The 14,541-nt window shown below is 35.8% G+C and overlaps 1 protein-coding gene across 3 annotated transcripts in view; it reads left to right on the forward strand.

Annotated features, from left to right (window-relative positions):
• Adam23 (ADAM metallopeptidase domain 23) overlaps positions 1-14,541 on the forward strand; it is a 167,545-nt gene that overhangs the window by 134,631 nt on the left and 18,373 nt on the right. For all 3 annotated transcript variants that reach the window (XM_058578160.1, XM_046463111.2, XM_046463110.2), the window contains exons 21-24: positions 1,036-1,141; positions 4,353-4,472; positions 7,576-7,744; positions 10,601-10,712. In XM_058578160.1, the coding sequence (XP_058434143.1) occupies positions 1,036-1,141; positions 4,353-4,472; positions 7,576-7,744; positions 10,601-10,712 (507 nt within the window). The remainder of the gene's footprint in view (positions 1-1,035; positions 1,142-4,352; positions 4,473-7,575; positions 7,745-10,600; positions 10,713-14,541) is intronic.

Below are 14,541 nucleotides of genomic sequence, written 5' to 3' on the forward strand. Positions count from 1 at the left end.
TTACCCCAGAAGAGTGTCAGCCTTGATTTTTAAAATTTGTGTCACTTACTATCTCAGTTCCAGTGAAGAAACGCAGGTATTTCTGAAGAACAGATAGGTACACGGTCCTGTCTCAGCACATTTCTCAAATGTTCATACACATATTCTCTTGATGACATTTACAATGCCTCTTCTATGAGCTTCAGTTCATGAGAGACAGACAGGAAGCTCAAGAAATGGGTCTTCCTTGCTGAGGGTCATTGGCCAAAAGAAAAGAAAGGACACAAAAGCAAAACAGAACCCCTGGCATGAGTGATTTCAGTTATTAACAAATATCATTTATCTGAGATTTGTGTTCAGTGTTCCAGTTTTCATAGAGGAAAGATAATAGACACTTAATCATCTTTTCAAAGATTGAAATATCAAAACCCAACTACCAGTACAAAATCTCAATGGGCTGACTTTATAATTAATCTCCCAATATTAATATAGAACAGAATTAAGAATGTATGTTAGATTTCCACGTGTCATTTCACTAATTCCTACTGATGATCCTTCCCACTACCTACCCTTAAACTCACCAATGAGAAATTTGTTTCTCACATTAAACAAATTGTATTAGGACCCTTTTTTTTTTCCAGAACTAGGGATTGAATCTCTTGGTATTCTACCATTGAGCTACATCTCCAACCCCTTTTTATATTTAAAAAAAATTGTGACAGCATTTTGCTTAATTGCCTAAGCTGGTCTTGAATGTATAGTTCTCCCTTCTCAACCTCCCAATTATCTGGGATGACAGGCATGTGCCACTGTGCCTGGCATGTGTTGGAGCTTTTTTGAATAAACCCACAAGAATCATTGCTAAATTTTCAGGAATTTTTTAGCTTAAAATCAGTCCTGGAATATTTATACTACAGAAATTGGCAGATGCTACAAATCAAGGTTTTTCCTTCTTTTTCTGGAGAACCAGTTGTTAAACATTTAGTGATGCACTATTGGTTGTGATTAACAAAAAAGAACTAAAATTAATTTTCTCCCCTTGCCAATCTCCAACAGAGGCTGCAGGATCTGACAAGTTCTGTTATGAAAAGCTGAACACAGAAGGCACAGAGAAGGGAAACTGCGGCAAGGATGGAGACCGGTGGATCCAGTGCAGCAAACAGTGAGTGCTCAGTTTTGGAGCATAATGACTGCACTTGGAGGTCCCGATGCAAATGTAGAATGAGAACAAGACAAATATTACTTGCTTTTTAAAAAATATTTGTTTTTTAGTTTTAGGTGGACATAATATCTTTATTTTTATGTGGTGCTGAAGATTGAACCCAGTGCCTCATGCATGCTAGGCAAGCACTGTACCACTGAGGCACAACCCCAGCCCATGTTACTCATTTTTATAAATGTCTGGCTACTCAAAAATTGAAGCATGCATTTGAAAAATTCAGTGGTGTATCTGGTGTCAAATGATAATAGGCAAAACTGATACTATGCAACAGACTCACAGCCTTTCGATAAAACTCAGAAAATCCTCATATGCTGTATTTCTGTATTTTACCTGATTCTTGTTTTGAAGTGATACTTTGCCAAAATATTACAAATGAATATCAGGTTTTAATTTCCTACTTTAGCTAGAATATTTGACCTATGAATGTGCTATTGGCTATTATACACAGAGTTGAAGAGGTAAATTATATAGACTGTATATTTTGGAGTCTATTCAAAGTATACTAATAATATATTTTTAGTCATTTCACATGTGCAGCACCTTTTGATTTAATTAGCCATCAAATATCTATATCAGATATCAGAGGCTTTTCCCTTCTAAAAAGCATCTGGTTAGCACATATTAGAGGCATCCTTACTCAGGAAGGGAGAGGCTTTTAGTATACATCGATTATATTTCCCTTGGGTTTGTTGACGAAAGTTAGAATTGTGATTCAATAGTTTATTCAGGTTAATCCAGTGATCCAAGTCAGTTGACTTAGTTATAAGTCAAAACTCCTCTATTTCTTTCCCCTAACAGTGAGGATTTTTCTCTTAATTTTTGGTACCAGGGATTGAACTCAGGGCACTTGACCACTGAGCCACTCCCAAGCCCTATTTTGTATTTTATTTAGAGACAGGGTCTCACTGAGTCGCTTAGCACCTCACTTTTGCTGAGGTTTGCTTTGAACTTGTGATCCTCCTGCCTCAGTTTCCTGATCCACTGGGATTACAGGTGTCTGCCACCATAGCTGCTCTCCCAGTTTTGAAGCAGAGCAAGGGAAGTTCTGTTTCTCCTGTTAATGATCTCTATGCTATACTTCATGAAAGTCTGCAATTCCACATAGTGTTTGATAGTGAATAAGGCCTTACCAGGCAATGAGTCTTTGACTATCATTTCTTTAAAATTAAACCAAAATGACAGGGAACAGTTTCCCTGATGATTACAAGTGAGGTATATATATGCTATGATGTTGAGCCTCAGTTCTTGAGGTGCTAGGGAGAAGCAGGGAGAGGTCTGGTGTGGTGAAAACTCATGGGGTTGGGTATCTCCAAATTGATTAGCTTTATCATTAACTCCATGTCTTAGACAAATCTGATCATTTCTCCTTGTCTCTGTAACTTTTTAAAGTTACAGAGACAAGGGAGGCATTGGATTAGATCATTGTAAAAGATAGCTTTTGAGGAAAATTACTGTTTTTTTTTAAAACTTTAAAAATTGTGACATATAATATGTAAACTGAAAAGTAACCCAGGTATGCCTTTTACCAAATAATTATGAGGTGAGTCCCCATGTAACCCCTACCTGGGTAAAGAAATAGAATGTTGTAGCATCCCAGAAATAATGTCTCCTTCCCCAACAGCTTCCCATCTCTTTTCAGGAAGTCCCTTTCGCCCAACTTTTGTGACAATGGTTTTCTTGCCTTGTTAAGAGTTTTACTGCCTAAGTTTTTTTTTTTTTTCTTTCTTTCTTTCAGTACTGGGGATTGAACTCATGGACACTCAACTACTGAGCCACATCCCCAGCCCTATTTTGTATTTTATTTAGAGACAGGGTCTCACTGAGTTGCTCAGTGCCTTGCTGTTGCTGAGGCTGGCTTTGAACCCATGATCTTTCTGCCTTAGCCTTCCTAGCTGCTGGGATTACAGGCGTGTGCCACCGTGCCTGGCTGCTGCCTAAATTTTTAATCCCTAATACTTCACGCATTGTTTGATAGTTTGCTTCTGAAGTTCAGCATTTTAAGAGCTTTTCCTGGTGTGTATAGCTGTACTGTTTGTTTAATTTTTGTACATGCACATACTAATATACTATAATTTAGTCTCCATTCTATGTTGATGGACTTTTGGGTTATTTCTTTGTTTTGGCCATTAGGAACTATTGGGCTATGAATATTCTTGTACATGTAGCCTAGAGCACCTTTGCACACATTTCTCTAAGGCCCTGGTACCTAGTTGAAAAATTGTTAAGTCATAGGAAGTGAATATCCTCAGCATCACCAGATGATGTCAAACTATTTTCTAAAAATAGTTTTACTAGTAAACTCTGCCATTAATAATATGAATATGAGAATATTGTACCATATTCCCACCAACACGTGATCTTATCAGATTTTTTGCTTTTATCTATTCATTTGGGTGTGAACTACTATCTTATCGTGATTTTCATGTGCATTTCCCAGATTCTAAATAGCATTTAGCATATTTTCTTACATTTATTGAATATAGATTTTTTTTTTTTTAGTGATGTCACTTCAGTTCTTTGCCCATTCTTTAAGAGTCATGGTTTATTTAATAGATGGGCTGGAAGTAAGTACCCTCTTGGTGGATGAGTTGTATAACAGTGTCCCCAAGGACCTGGATCATTTCTGTCCTGCTGCTCTGTCATCCTTGCATGTTGATTTTTTTTTTCCTGTCTGTGAACTTATGAGCACAAGATGGGTACAAAACTGCACATTCAAAGGTAGGAAATAGGGGTAGGAGTAAAGCCTTTTCCCTGAAAGGCTCTAACCTTTATCCAGAAATCCTCCTAGCAACTCTCTTGCTTCCTCTTCCCCACATCTCTATGCCCTGAACCCCTTTTAGCTATAGGGAGTGGGGTAGAGGGCTGCATAAGAAAGTGGGCATGGGAATGCCACAGGTAACTGGGACTTGTCATGATCCATCTTTCAGGCTGTCTGCTTCACTGCCCCAAGCAAAAATGTGGTCCTTCTGGCAAGAAAGGGGGGGATCATAGCCAACTATAATATCTAAATGAATATTTCTATTTTAAAGGAAAGAGAATATTTAAATTTTTTGAATATATGTACACTGAATACTTTTGATTTTTTTTTTTGAGCTTGATTTGTCTTGTCTTGTTCTTTCTTTCTTTGTTTTTTCCTAAAAAACATATTCAGTGACGTGTTCTGTGGATTTTTACTTTGTACCAATCTTACTCGAGCTCCACGTATTGGTCAACTTCAAGGAGAGATCATCCCGACTTCTTTCTATCATCAAGGCCGAGTGATTGACTGCAGGTAACACCATACATGTTAGCCTCATGAAGCATGAGAATTACAAATTCCAAAAAATAAAATTTTGAAAAAATAATTTAAAAAATCAAAGATTTTCTTTTAAAAAAATCAAAGATGTTCTTACAAGAGGAAAGTTGACTTAGATTTTATCATTATCTTTCATGTGGAAAATTACTTAAAAAAGAAAGTATTACATTGATTTGCAAATTACCCTTGCTCCAAATTGTACTAGTTAATACCAGTGAAGCATTCTTTTAAATCATGATCTGAAGAGTAGAATTATCATTTGAGTATCCCTTATCGCAAATTCTTGGGACCAGATGAGTTTTGAATTTCATATTTTTGGGGATTATATATATATATATATATATATATATATATATATATATATATATATCATGGGGGTAGGACCCAAGTCTAAACATGAAATTTTTTGTACACCTTAAACACATAGGCTGAAGGTAATTTTTATGTATGTATGTATGTATTTATTTATTTTTAATGGGGTTCATTGTGATGTTTCCAAAAAAATCATGCAGCATGCAGTGATTATTTCTAACCAAGTTTCTCCCATGCTTCCCTCCTCCACCCCTGTATCTTTTCCATTCCACAGTAATCACTATTATTTTGGGGAGGGTGTACCCAGGATTGAACTCAGGGGTACTCAACCACTGAGCCACATCCCCAGCCCAATTTTTGTATTTTATTAGAGACAGGGTCTCACTGAGTTACTTAGCATCTCACCTTTGCTGAGGCTGGCTTTGAACTCGAGATCCTCCTGTCTGAGCCTCCCGAGCTGCTGAGATTAAAGGTGTGTGCCACCTCTCCCGGGCCCAGTAATCACTATTTTACTTTCAAGTTAACTTCTTTTTAGTTTTTATGTATAAGAGAGAGCGTGTTACTTGTTTTTCTGTCTAGCTTATTCTGCTTAACAAAATGTTCCCTAGTTTCATCCATTTTGCTGAAAATGACAGGATTTCATTCTTCTTTATGACTGAAGGATATTCCATTGTATTTATGTGCCTTGTTTTCTTTAACTATTTGTCTGTTCATGGGCCCCTAGGCTGATTTCATATATTAGCTATTGTGAGTAAACTTGGGCATGCAGGTATCTCTTTTATATGCCGGCTTCATTTCCTTTGGATAAATAGCCAGTAGTCAAATAGCTGGATCATATGATAATTATAGTTAGTGTTTTGAGGTGCCTACCTAGTATTCTTTATAATGACTGTCCTAATTTACATTCTCACTAACAGTGATTGTAATAGTTCCTTTTTCTCCCCATCCTGGCCAGCATTTGTTTTTGGTTTTGTTTTGATAATAACTATTCTAAGTGGGATAAGGTGGTATCTTTTGTACTTTTATTTGAATTTTTTCAATGGCTAATGATAGTGAGCATTTTACCACACATACATTTTTTTTTTAATTTTTGGAGAGAATCTATTTTTTATAAGCACAAACATATATATCTATTGTCATTCAAGATATTCTTAATGCATTTGATGAAAAAGAAAGAATCTGCTTCATGGATGTTGAAAATATCTAACATTTGCTACTTCTCCTTCATATTAAACTTAATCTTTTTTTCCATATATTTATTGACCACTTTTATTTCTTCTTTTGAGGAGTAATTCTTATGTAGTATTTTTAGTGCACTTCACTTTTGAATGTGACTCATCTCGTGATCTCAAATGTGTACTTTTCCACTTACAGTGTCACGTCAATGTTCAGAAATTTTCAAATTTTGGAGTGTTTCACATTACAGATTTTTGGATTATAGATGCTCAACCTGTATGCTTTTTTAAACTCAAGATTACAATTTTGAGCAAGGAATATGTCACTATTTGAACACTTTTATTATATTTTTATCAAAAAGAGCTTAAGCTTTGTGTAGCATAAGTCTGGTTTAGAATATGGCTTAACAAATACCTAATCACATATAGAAAATATTGATTAAAATATTATTTATAGTTGTAAGCAAACATTTTATGTTCAGTTGTCTTGAGAATACATAGGATATAGGTATGAGGCTTATTTTTTAGCCAAGAAATTGTAATATATTCCAAGTGAGTTCCCTTCAAGTAGTCACAGTTCTAAGACACCATTCTCTTATTTAAATTTTCTGGTGTTACTTGAACTGCTTTTTGGATTTCCCCTATAGAATAGACTTTAGCATCTGCACTTTTGTTTTTAGTAGCCCAGATACCAAATCTTCAACTTATGTGAGTGAGTAAGATATGAGGAATTATCCAAAAGTAATTTTGAACAAATTTTAGTAAATTGAGTGAGTTCTATGCTGTATTGGTCAAGTGATTGCTGTTGTTTTTTTTTTTTTTTTCCTGTATTTTTAAGTGGATTTAAAGGCAATTCTTGCCTGGTCTATGACAATAAGATCATTCCTGGAATACATTTGCAGTCTCCCTTGCTTGTTACTTTGAGGCACACAAGTTTTCTTTGTGTATGTTTTTATATGTCTGTAACAGCCTTGTTAAATTACATTGTTACATTCTAAATCAGCATATTTGTAAAATACTCAGCAAGATACTCTGTTAGTAATTATAGCATTGTCATTTAAATTCATGTTGTCCCTAACTTTGAAATTTTGGAAGTAAATATCAATAGAAAAGCACTGGTTTATTTTTTCAATTATGAATCATCAAGTCCTTCCTCTAAAGTAATAATAATAATTTTCAGAATACTTTCATGGCTCTTTTTGCTCAACGTCTGCTTTTTTTTTTCCCTCCCCTACCACATCTGAAAGCCTCAGAGAACTCCTGACATATTTGCTTCTTTTGTTCTTACACGAAGGCCTCTCCCCTCATCTTAATATTGGGTGAGGGAAACAAGTGAAGATTCAGAATGTACATAATGTGAATGATGGTTTTCCTGATGATGGGAAGTGTAATAATGATAATGAAAGGGAGGGTTTTTGTTTTTGTTTTTTCATGCTCTTTTATTAGGGGGACTGGAAAGGGGAAAAAGGAAAGAGAAGATTGGGAAAATACTAAGAGGAACTTCTGTTCATAGACACCCTCTTCAGTTCATGCTGACCCTGTATTTCTAAGTATGCCGCTAACGATTGTGTGGATCTTTTTTTTCTTCTTAGTGGTGCTCATGTAGTTTTAGATGATGATACAGACGTGGGCTATGTAGAAGATGGAACACCATGCGGCCCATCCATGATGTGTTTAGATCGGAAGTGCCTACAGATTCAAGCCCTAAATATGAGCAGTTGCCCACTTGATTCCAAGGGTAAAGTCTGTTCAGGCCATGGGGTAAGTAAGCATCCATGTTCCAGCTCGAACCTCCATTGTCTGGTCCCCTCAGGGTGCATAATGGCTGGACTTCCGGTTTAGCCATCCTCCTAGGTGATTATTGCCAGCATCTAGGCATGGATTATGACTATTTTCTTAGTCCCCTTACCTGCTAAGAATGTGCCACGTATTAATTTGATTTTATTATTGTTCTTTTTTCCTATCTCTGGCTATTTATATTCACCACATCCCCAAGATATTATTTGATATCCAGATGAGTATTCTGCAGAGAAACAGAACCAGTAGAAGATAGATATATGTATGCATATGTGTATGTATGTATGTATCTGGGTATATTATGAGCAATTAGCTCATGTGGTAATGGAGGCTCAGACATCCCCAAATTTGCTGTCAATAAGATGGAGACTCAGTGTTATAATTGTCTTGAGTTCAAAGGCATAAGAACTAGAAGAGCTGCTGGTCCTAGGACTAGAGAAGATGTCCGCATTCAAGTAGTTAAGCAGGAAAAAAAAAGGTGTGTATGTGTGAACCCCCCTTCCTCCTCCTTTTTGCTGTGTTCAAGCCCTGAATGGATTGGGTAATGCCCATTCGGGTTGGGTAGTCAACTGATTCAAGTGGTACTCTCACCTAGAAACAGTTTCACATATACATCCAGAAATAATGTATCAGACATCTCTTAGTCCAGTGAAGTTGGCACATAAAATTCATCATTACAACAGCTAAAAAGGTGGAAGAAAATTGGCGTGGGTTCCACAGAAACTATGGATCGCATGTGACTATTTTGTATAATTCAAAACAACTTAAACCATTGTGGTAATTCACTGTCATGGACTCAATATGCACAAACTGAGTATCTAGGTGCCAGTTCACACTAGGCTAGAGGTTGAATCAAAGATGATATTTGCAGGTTTAAAGTTATACACAGTTATACATGGACAGTTGTCAACCAAAGAGAAAATGCTATCCCTATTCACAACCACATGTGTCTTTAATTCTGTGAACAAAATGTTTGGGCAAGTTGCCTTTATTGGTAAATCTAAGCTGGATCCCAAAACACAAAATTAACTATTATTTAAATTGGGCTTATCAAAAGGAAGGCATTTCAAAATTGACACAGGGTCGGGAATAGTGGTACACACCTGCAATCCCAGCTGCTAAGGAGGCTGAGGCAGGAGGATCGAAAGTTCAAAGCCAACCTCAGCAAAAAGCAAGGCACTAAAGAACTCAGTGAGACCTTGTCTCTAAATAAAATACAAAATAGGGCTGGAGATGTGGCTTGGTGGTAGAGTGTTCCTGAGTTTCATCCCAAGTATTTCCTTCTACCCCCCTCCCCCCAAAAAAAAATTGATTCAGACTTCAGAAATGGAAAAAAAGGGGCTGTGAAAAACTGAGGGCAATAATTTAAAAAGGGAGGTACTAAAATGAATGTAAAATTAATTCAAAATTGATAGACAGGCAGGTGATCTGGAGCAGAACAAGGTGGAAAGGCCCACAAAACTTGTGTCCAGTGATCTTGAGACTGGGATTTTGTTGGAGGAAAGACTCATGGGATATAGTATAGTCCAGTGATTTGAAAACTTGGATTTGGGGGCTCAAATGAATCATGGGTTTGAATCCTAGCTCTGCTTTTTGGTATTTTGGTAATGTTGGACAAGTTACTCTCTTGGCGCTTAGGGTGCTGGAATGGTGTAAATAAGATGTTTTACATAAAGTGTTGGGCACAAGTACTTGGCACATGGTACGTGTTCAGTAATTGCTATGTTAAAATAAAGTCAATGGCCAGACTTATCAGGTATTTCAGTTACTGCTCTAAGAATATAAAACTTAATGCTTAAAAAGGCTTGAATTTCTTTCCTCATACCCTCTTACCTTTTCCTCTTGTTTTTAAAAAAGGTCAAATTCAGCCTTATTAATCATAGTCAGTATTATAACAGTTCAGATTCAAATACTTCTAAGTTTGATTTTATCGTCTCTAATACTCTGCCTCTGAATGTATTTCATAGGGAGGTAAGGGTTTCAATACCCTTGTCTCTAGTTTGCAGATGGTTATTTATTTCATCTAAATTGCAAGTTCATTCCAACTAGCTGTTTGGTCCCCAGAGAAAGAGATGGGAGATGAAGTCCCTCCCAGTTTTTCAGCCTGGCTGGCTGAGAAAGGTGCTTGTTTGGCAGGAAACTGCCACCACTGAGTTTGTGTTGGACATTAGTCATTTGTGTCTCTTGGAGTTTTATGTCAGACAGTGCCACTGTCTTTAATATTGGGCAGTTTCTCTTAAGCCCACTACCTATTAATTTACTGAATTAAGCATGTGTTTTTCTTATATGTTCCTAGAAACAAGTATGTGTGAAAAAACTACCTTGTAGACATTAATGTACAAATTTATATACTTAAATAATATCATCATGAATAGTACAAACTTAAGGCTTTCTTCTTCTTAGTCTTTATTTTTATATAATAAACAGAAAATATATTCAATGATTTGATCTACACATTGTTTTCCCTCATCTCCATCTCAAGGTGTGGAAAACTTAAAAAAAAAAATATTTCCAATGAATTTTTTGGTACTGGAGATGGAACCCAGAGGTGCTTCACCACTGAGCTATATCTCCAGCCCTTTTTATTTTAAGAGAGGGTCTCATTAAGTTGTTTAGGGCCTCATTAAGTTGCTGAGGCTGACCTTGAACTTGTGATCCTTCTACCTTAGCTTCCTAAACCACTGGGATTACAGCAGGCACCACCACGCCTGGCTCCAAATGATTTTTTAAGCTTTCTTCCTGCCTATGTCTCTTTCACATTTATCACCACTCCATGAAGCACAGTGAAAATGCTCCATCTCTGTTGTTTTGTTTTTACAGGTGTGTAGTAATGAAGCCACCTGCATCTGTAATTTCACCTGGGCAGGAACAGACTGCAGTATACGAGATCCAGTTAGAAATCCTCACCCACCCACGGATGAAGGACCCAAGGGTTTGTGTGATTTCAGTTTCTATTCTTTTCCTAACTTCATTCATTCTCACTCTTCCAATGCACCAGCACAACACTCTCATGGATTTGAAAGGAGACACATAAGAACATCTCTTTTTGTTATTAAAATGTATGTCATTTTTACTGCAGAATTAAGCATCCTGTGTATATCATATTTGTAAAAATGTGTTTGAATTACCTCTTAGCCTAGAACAGCATTAGGAAGAAGTATACCAATGTTCTCTAACCCAGTTTCCTTTCTCTCCCTTAAACCTCATCCTTTTTCTATGATCACAAATGCTAAATTATTTTATAGTTTTTCTAAGCTATTCCAGTTTTCTAATAGAGAAAGTCTTTGGGGCTGACATGAGACTCTGATCTTTCCTCAGTATTTGAATCCCTCTAGGGGGATGTTATGGCATTCCATGCTTTTTTTAAACTCAAGTTTTTGAAGGAGTTAAATTTTTTAATACAGCTTTAATTCTTCAAAGAAGAGGCAAAGGATCTGAACCTTTGTTTTAGTCAGTCCCTAAGAAGAAAAAAATTAGAATTTTAGAGTTAGGAGTCTCCATGGCTGCTCAGAACCACCCTCTGATTTTGTAGTTGAGGATGCCCAGCTCCTGAGGTCAGGTGACATATAGTTTCCCAGGCAACAAGAGACTGAGCTGCAATCAGGAACCAATTGCCTGACCTGAGACTCATGCTCTCTTCCATTACATATTCTTAAAATGTAGTCTGTGTTGTCGTGAACATGGTAATCATTTTCTCATTATTATTCCCATTCAATTCTAAAAGATCTAGAAAAACCTTCAGTCACAACTGGTTTACTACAGCATCCATAGCATCATACCTGAGAAAAAATTAACTACTAGAATCAATTTTAACATACAGAGATGACATTGTACATCAGCTTCCTTTTCATGGTACTCCTGGCGGTATTTTATAAATAATAGCCTTGCTTTCTCCTACAAGTAGCTAAATACACATAGGAATAATATGATGTTGATCATCTCCATTTTGGATGAAAATTCATTTAAACTCTCTGAACTTCAGTGTAGTCTATATGGAAAAATATGACTCCAAAAGCAGATGAAGCTCTGTAGTCTGCAGTTCCTAAAGAGATTTAAGCTAGTTTGGATGCATGTGAATTGTTCTGTAATAGTGGGTGTGTTAAAACACATCTCATGCATTTGCTTAATATGCCCTTGATATTAAAATTCTATAAGAATCATTATCACACCCTCACAGTCTATTTCTATTCTTTTTCCATTTCTAAAAGTGAAACTATCCCATTTTCACATTTTGTCTTTTGTTACTTTAAAACTAGAACAAAACATTCTTGGATCCACCTTCAGAAGTTAGATTTAGAGATTTAAGCTCTGACAAGAGAAGCAGAGGTTCATTCTCTCCAAATTTTCTCTCCATAGCATGTCTGTGATTTTTAAAAAGATCTAGATGCATATCCTCAAGTGAGGCATAAAGAAATCTGAACAAAAAAGCAGAGCTAAACTTACTTGGATTGCTTTTCTTTAGGCAGAGTAGGGGATTATTAATTATCTGGTTCTATTCCCTATTCCTTTGCCCACCCATCCCTAGCAAAGCTAAATTTGAGTTAAAGAGCAAACAGGTGTATTCCAGAGAAGAGAAAATTCACAGCTGCCTCTTGTTTTTTATTCTCTTAATGTGGTGATATTCTATACTATCTTTTAAAAAAATAACTGTTTTGATCATTCAAATGATAGATGGTTGTTATAAAAATTTTCTCCAATAGACAATATGTAACAAATACATGTCTGTTGTCAAAAATAGAGAAAGGATCAAAAAGACGATAAAAACCAGTCTTCATTCCACAACTCATAGGTAATCAACATAAGCATTCTGTCATATTTCTTTTCTGTTGCCTATTTTCCTTTTTTTTATTCTAATGAAGACAATGAGCCATTGGAGTAAAAATTTACCCATTGGTGCCAATATTGTTAGAATCCTTATGAATCTCTAACAATTTTGATTAAATTGAAAATAAGTCATTAGTGTAAATGAAGATCAGTTATTTTTGTACATTTTTAGATTTCTGGAAAAATCGAACAATTTTAGTACACAACTAAATAATAGTGTCATCAGTATTGGCTATTTATTTATTTATTTATTTTAAAACCATTTTTTCTACCTTTATTTTATTTGTTTATATGTGGTGCTGAGGATGGAACCCTTGCACGTGCTAGATGAATGCTCTACCGCTGAGCCACAACCCCAGCCCCAGTATTGGCTATTTATACCTTCTCGTCCTGTATAGAAAAACCTATTAATGTAGTAGTAAAATGCTAACAGAAACCAAACTTTTTAAAACTTTGTTATAGATTTATAACTTTATCCTGGATATTCTTGTTAAAAGAAGATGCTAAGAGAGAAACTATACATCTTACTTTTATCTTTGTTCATTTAGCAGATATTTATCAAGTCTCTACTGTTTAAAAGAGTACATTTTTGGCACATAGTAGGCATTCATAAATATTTCATCCCTTTTTTGGGGAATACGTAAAAGAAATGGAAAATGCAGCATGTTGGTGCTGATTTTCACTTTATCCGTATGTATTTGTTGTATTGGCTTGCCAAAGAGTAATAGGTAGTGAAATTATGATATTGATTAAATCTGTACTTTCTCAACTATAGGTTCTGCAGCATTTGGGGTGCCAAGTTTTTCTCCATAGCTTCACACTGTATCTTGCTGGCACTTGCTGTACTGAGCACTGTGTTTGGGTCTTCCCCAAATGCACAGCATGTGCAATGATCTGGATAGCTATAGTCATTTGTAAAAATGCAGTGAGAAGGTATTACAAATATTTAGTTTTATTTAATTTTAATGATCTTGTTTGATATGGAAAATTCAAGAAGCTAAATGAAAATAATTGCCTTTTTATGATGAAATTTGGGCAAAAAAAGATGAATTGTACCCAACTACATCCCTGTAGATCAAGATCAAATTAGCAAAAATAAGCAGATTCCATGGCTCTCTTTCCATTGTTTTTCACAATGTCAGAAATGAACCAATGTGTTTGAAATATTTCTTCCTTTTTAATTATAAGTTCTTGGAAGAATGAGAAATTCAACTTCTGCATCTGGGTAGGGATTCAAAGTATGCACGAAAGCACTGCCATCATAGTCACTGTACTTGTTAAAGTTGTCTACAGTAGACCCACAGTTTAAAGCATGCTAGCCAACCTCTCAAACGAACCACGTGAGGAAGGATTTTTCTTTTCTTTTCTTTTCTTTGTGTGTATGTATGTGTGTGGTGCTAAGGATGGAACACCTAGGGCCTCACACATAAAGCACTCCACCACCGAACCACATCCGCAGTTTGCTGAGTTAAGTATTTTCAAAAAAGATTTTCTATTGCAAAGGTCACTTCATTTTTTCCTATGCAGACATTTATTCCATTTACAAAAACTCCTCTCTCAACTTGTTTCTACTGAAATCCCTGAAGGAATTTTTTTTTTTCCTACAAGGATAGAATACATTTGAACTCTTTTAAAAAAATTTCCACTTGCTGTAAGGACAGTGTAATTTAATTTAATTTCTATCAATTTGTAGACACTTCTGCACAATGCTTATTATGTTATACAGGAGGACTTTTATCCTTTGATAATCATCTGTTATCACCATTCTAAGAGGGAAGAGAAGAAACTGGCACATATAAAATACTTTCAGTGACATTTATGGGCAAAGATTGTCACTAAGAAGCTTGGGCTTAATCAATACTACTATCGTCATCAAATTAGAAAGGACCTTAGAGGCAATTCATTCCAGTCTTATTGTCCTACAAATGAGAAAACTA

This window comes from Marmota monax, unplaced genomic scaffold (genome assembly GCF_021218885.2).
Source record: "Marmota monax isolate L192 unplaced genomic scaffold, Marmota_monax_Labrador192_F-V1.1 WCK01_AAM20220418_F8-fsc00095, whole genome shotgun sequence".
Lineage (NCBI taxonomy): Eukaryota > Metazoa > Chordata > Mammalia > Rodentia > Sciuridae > Marmota > Marmota monax.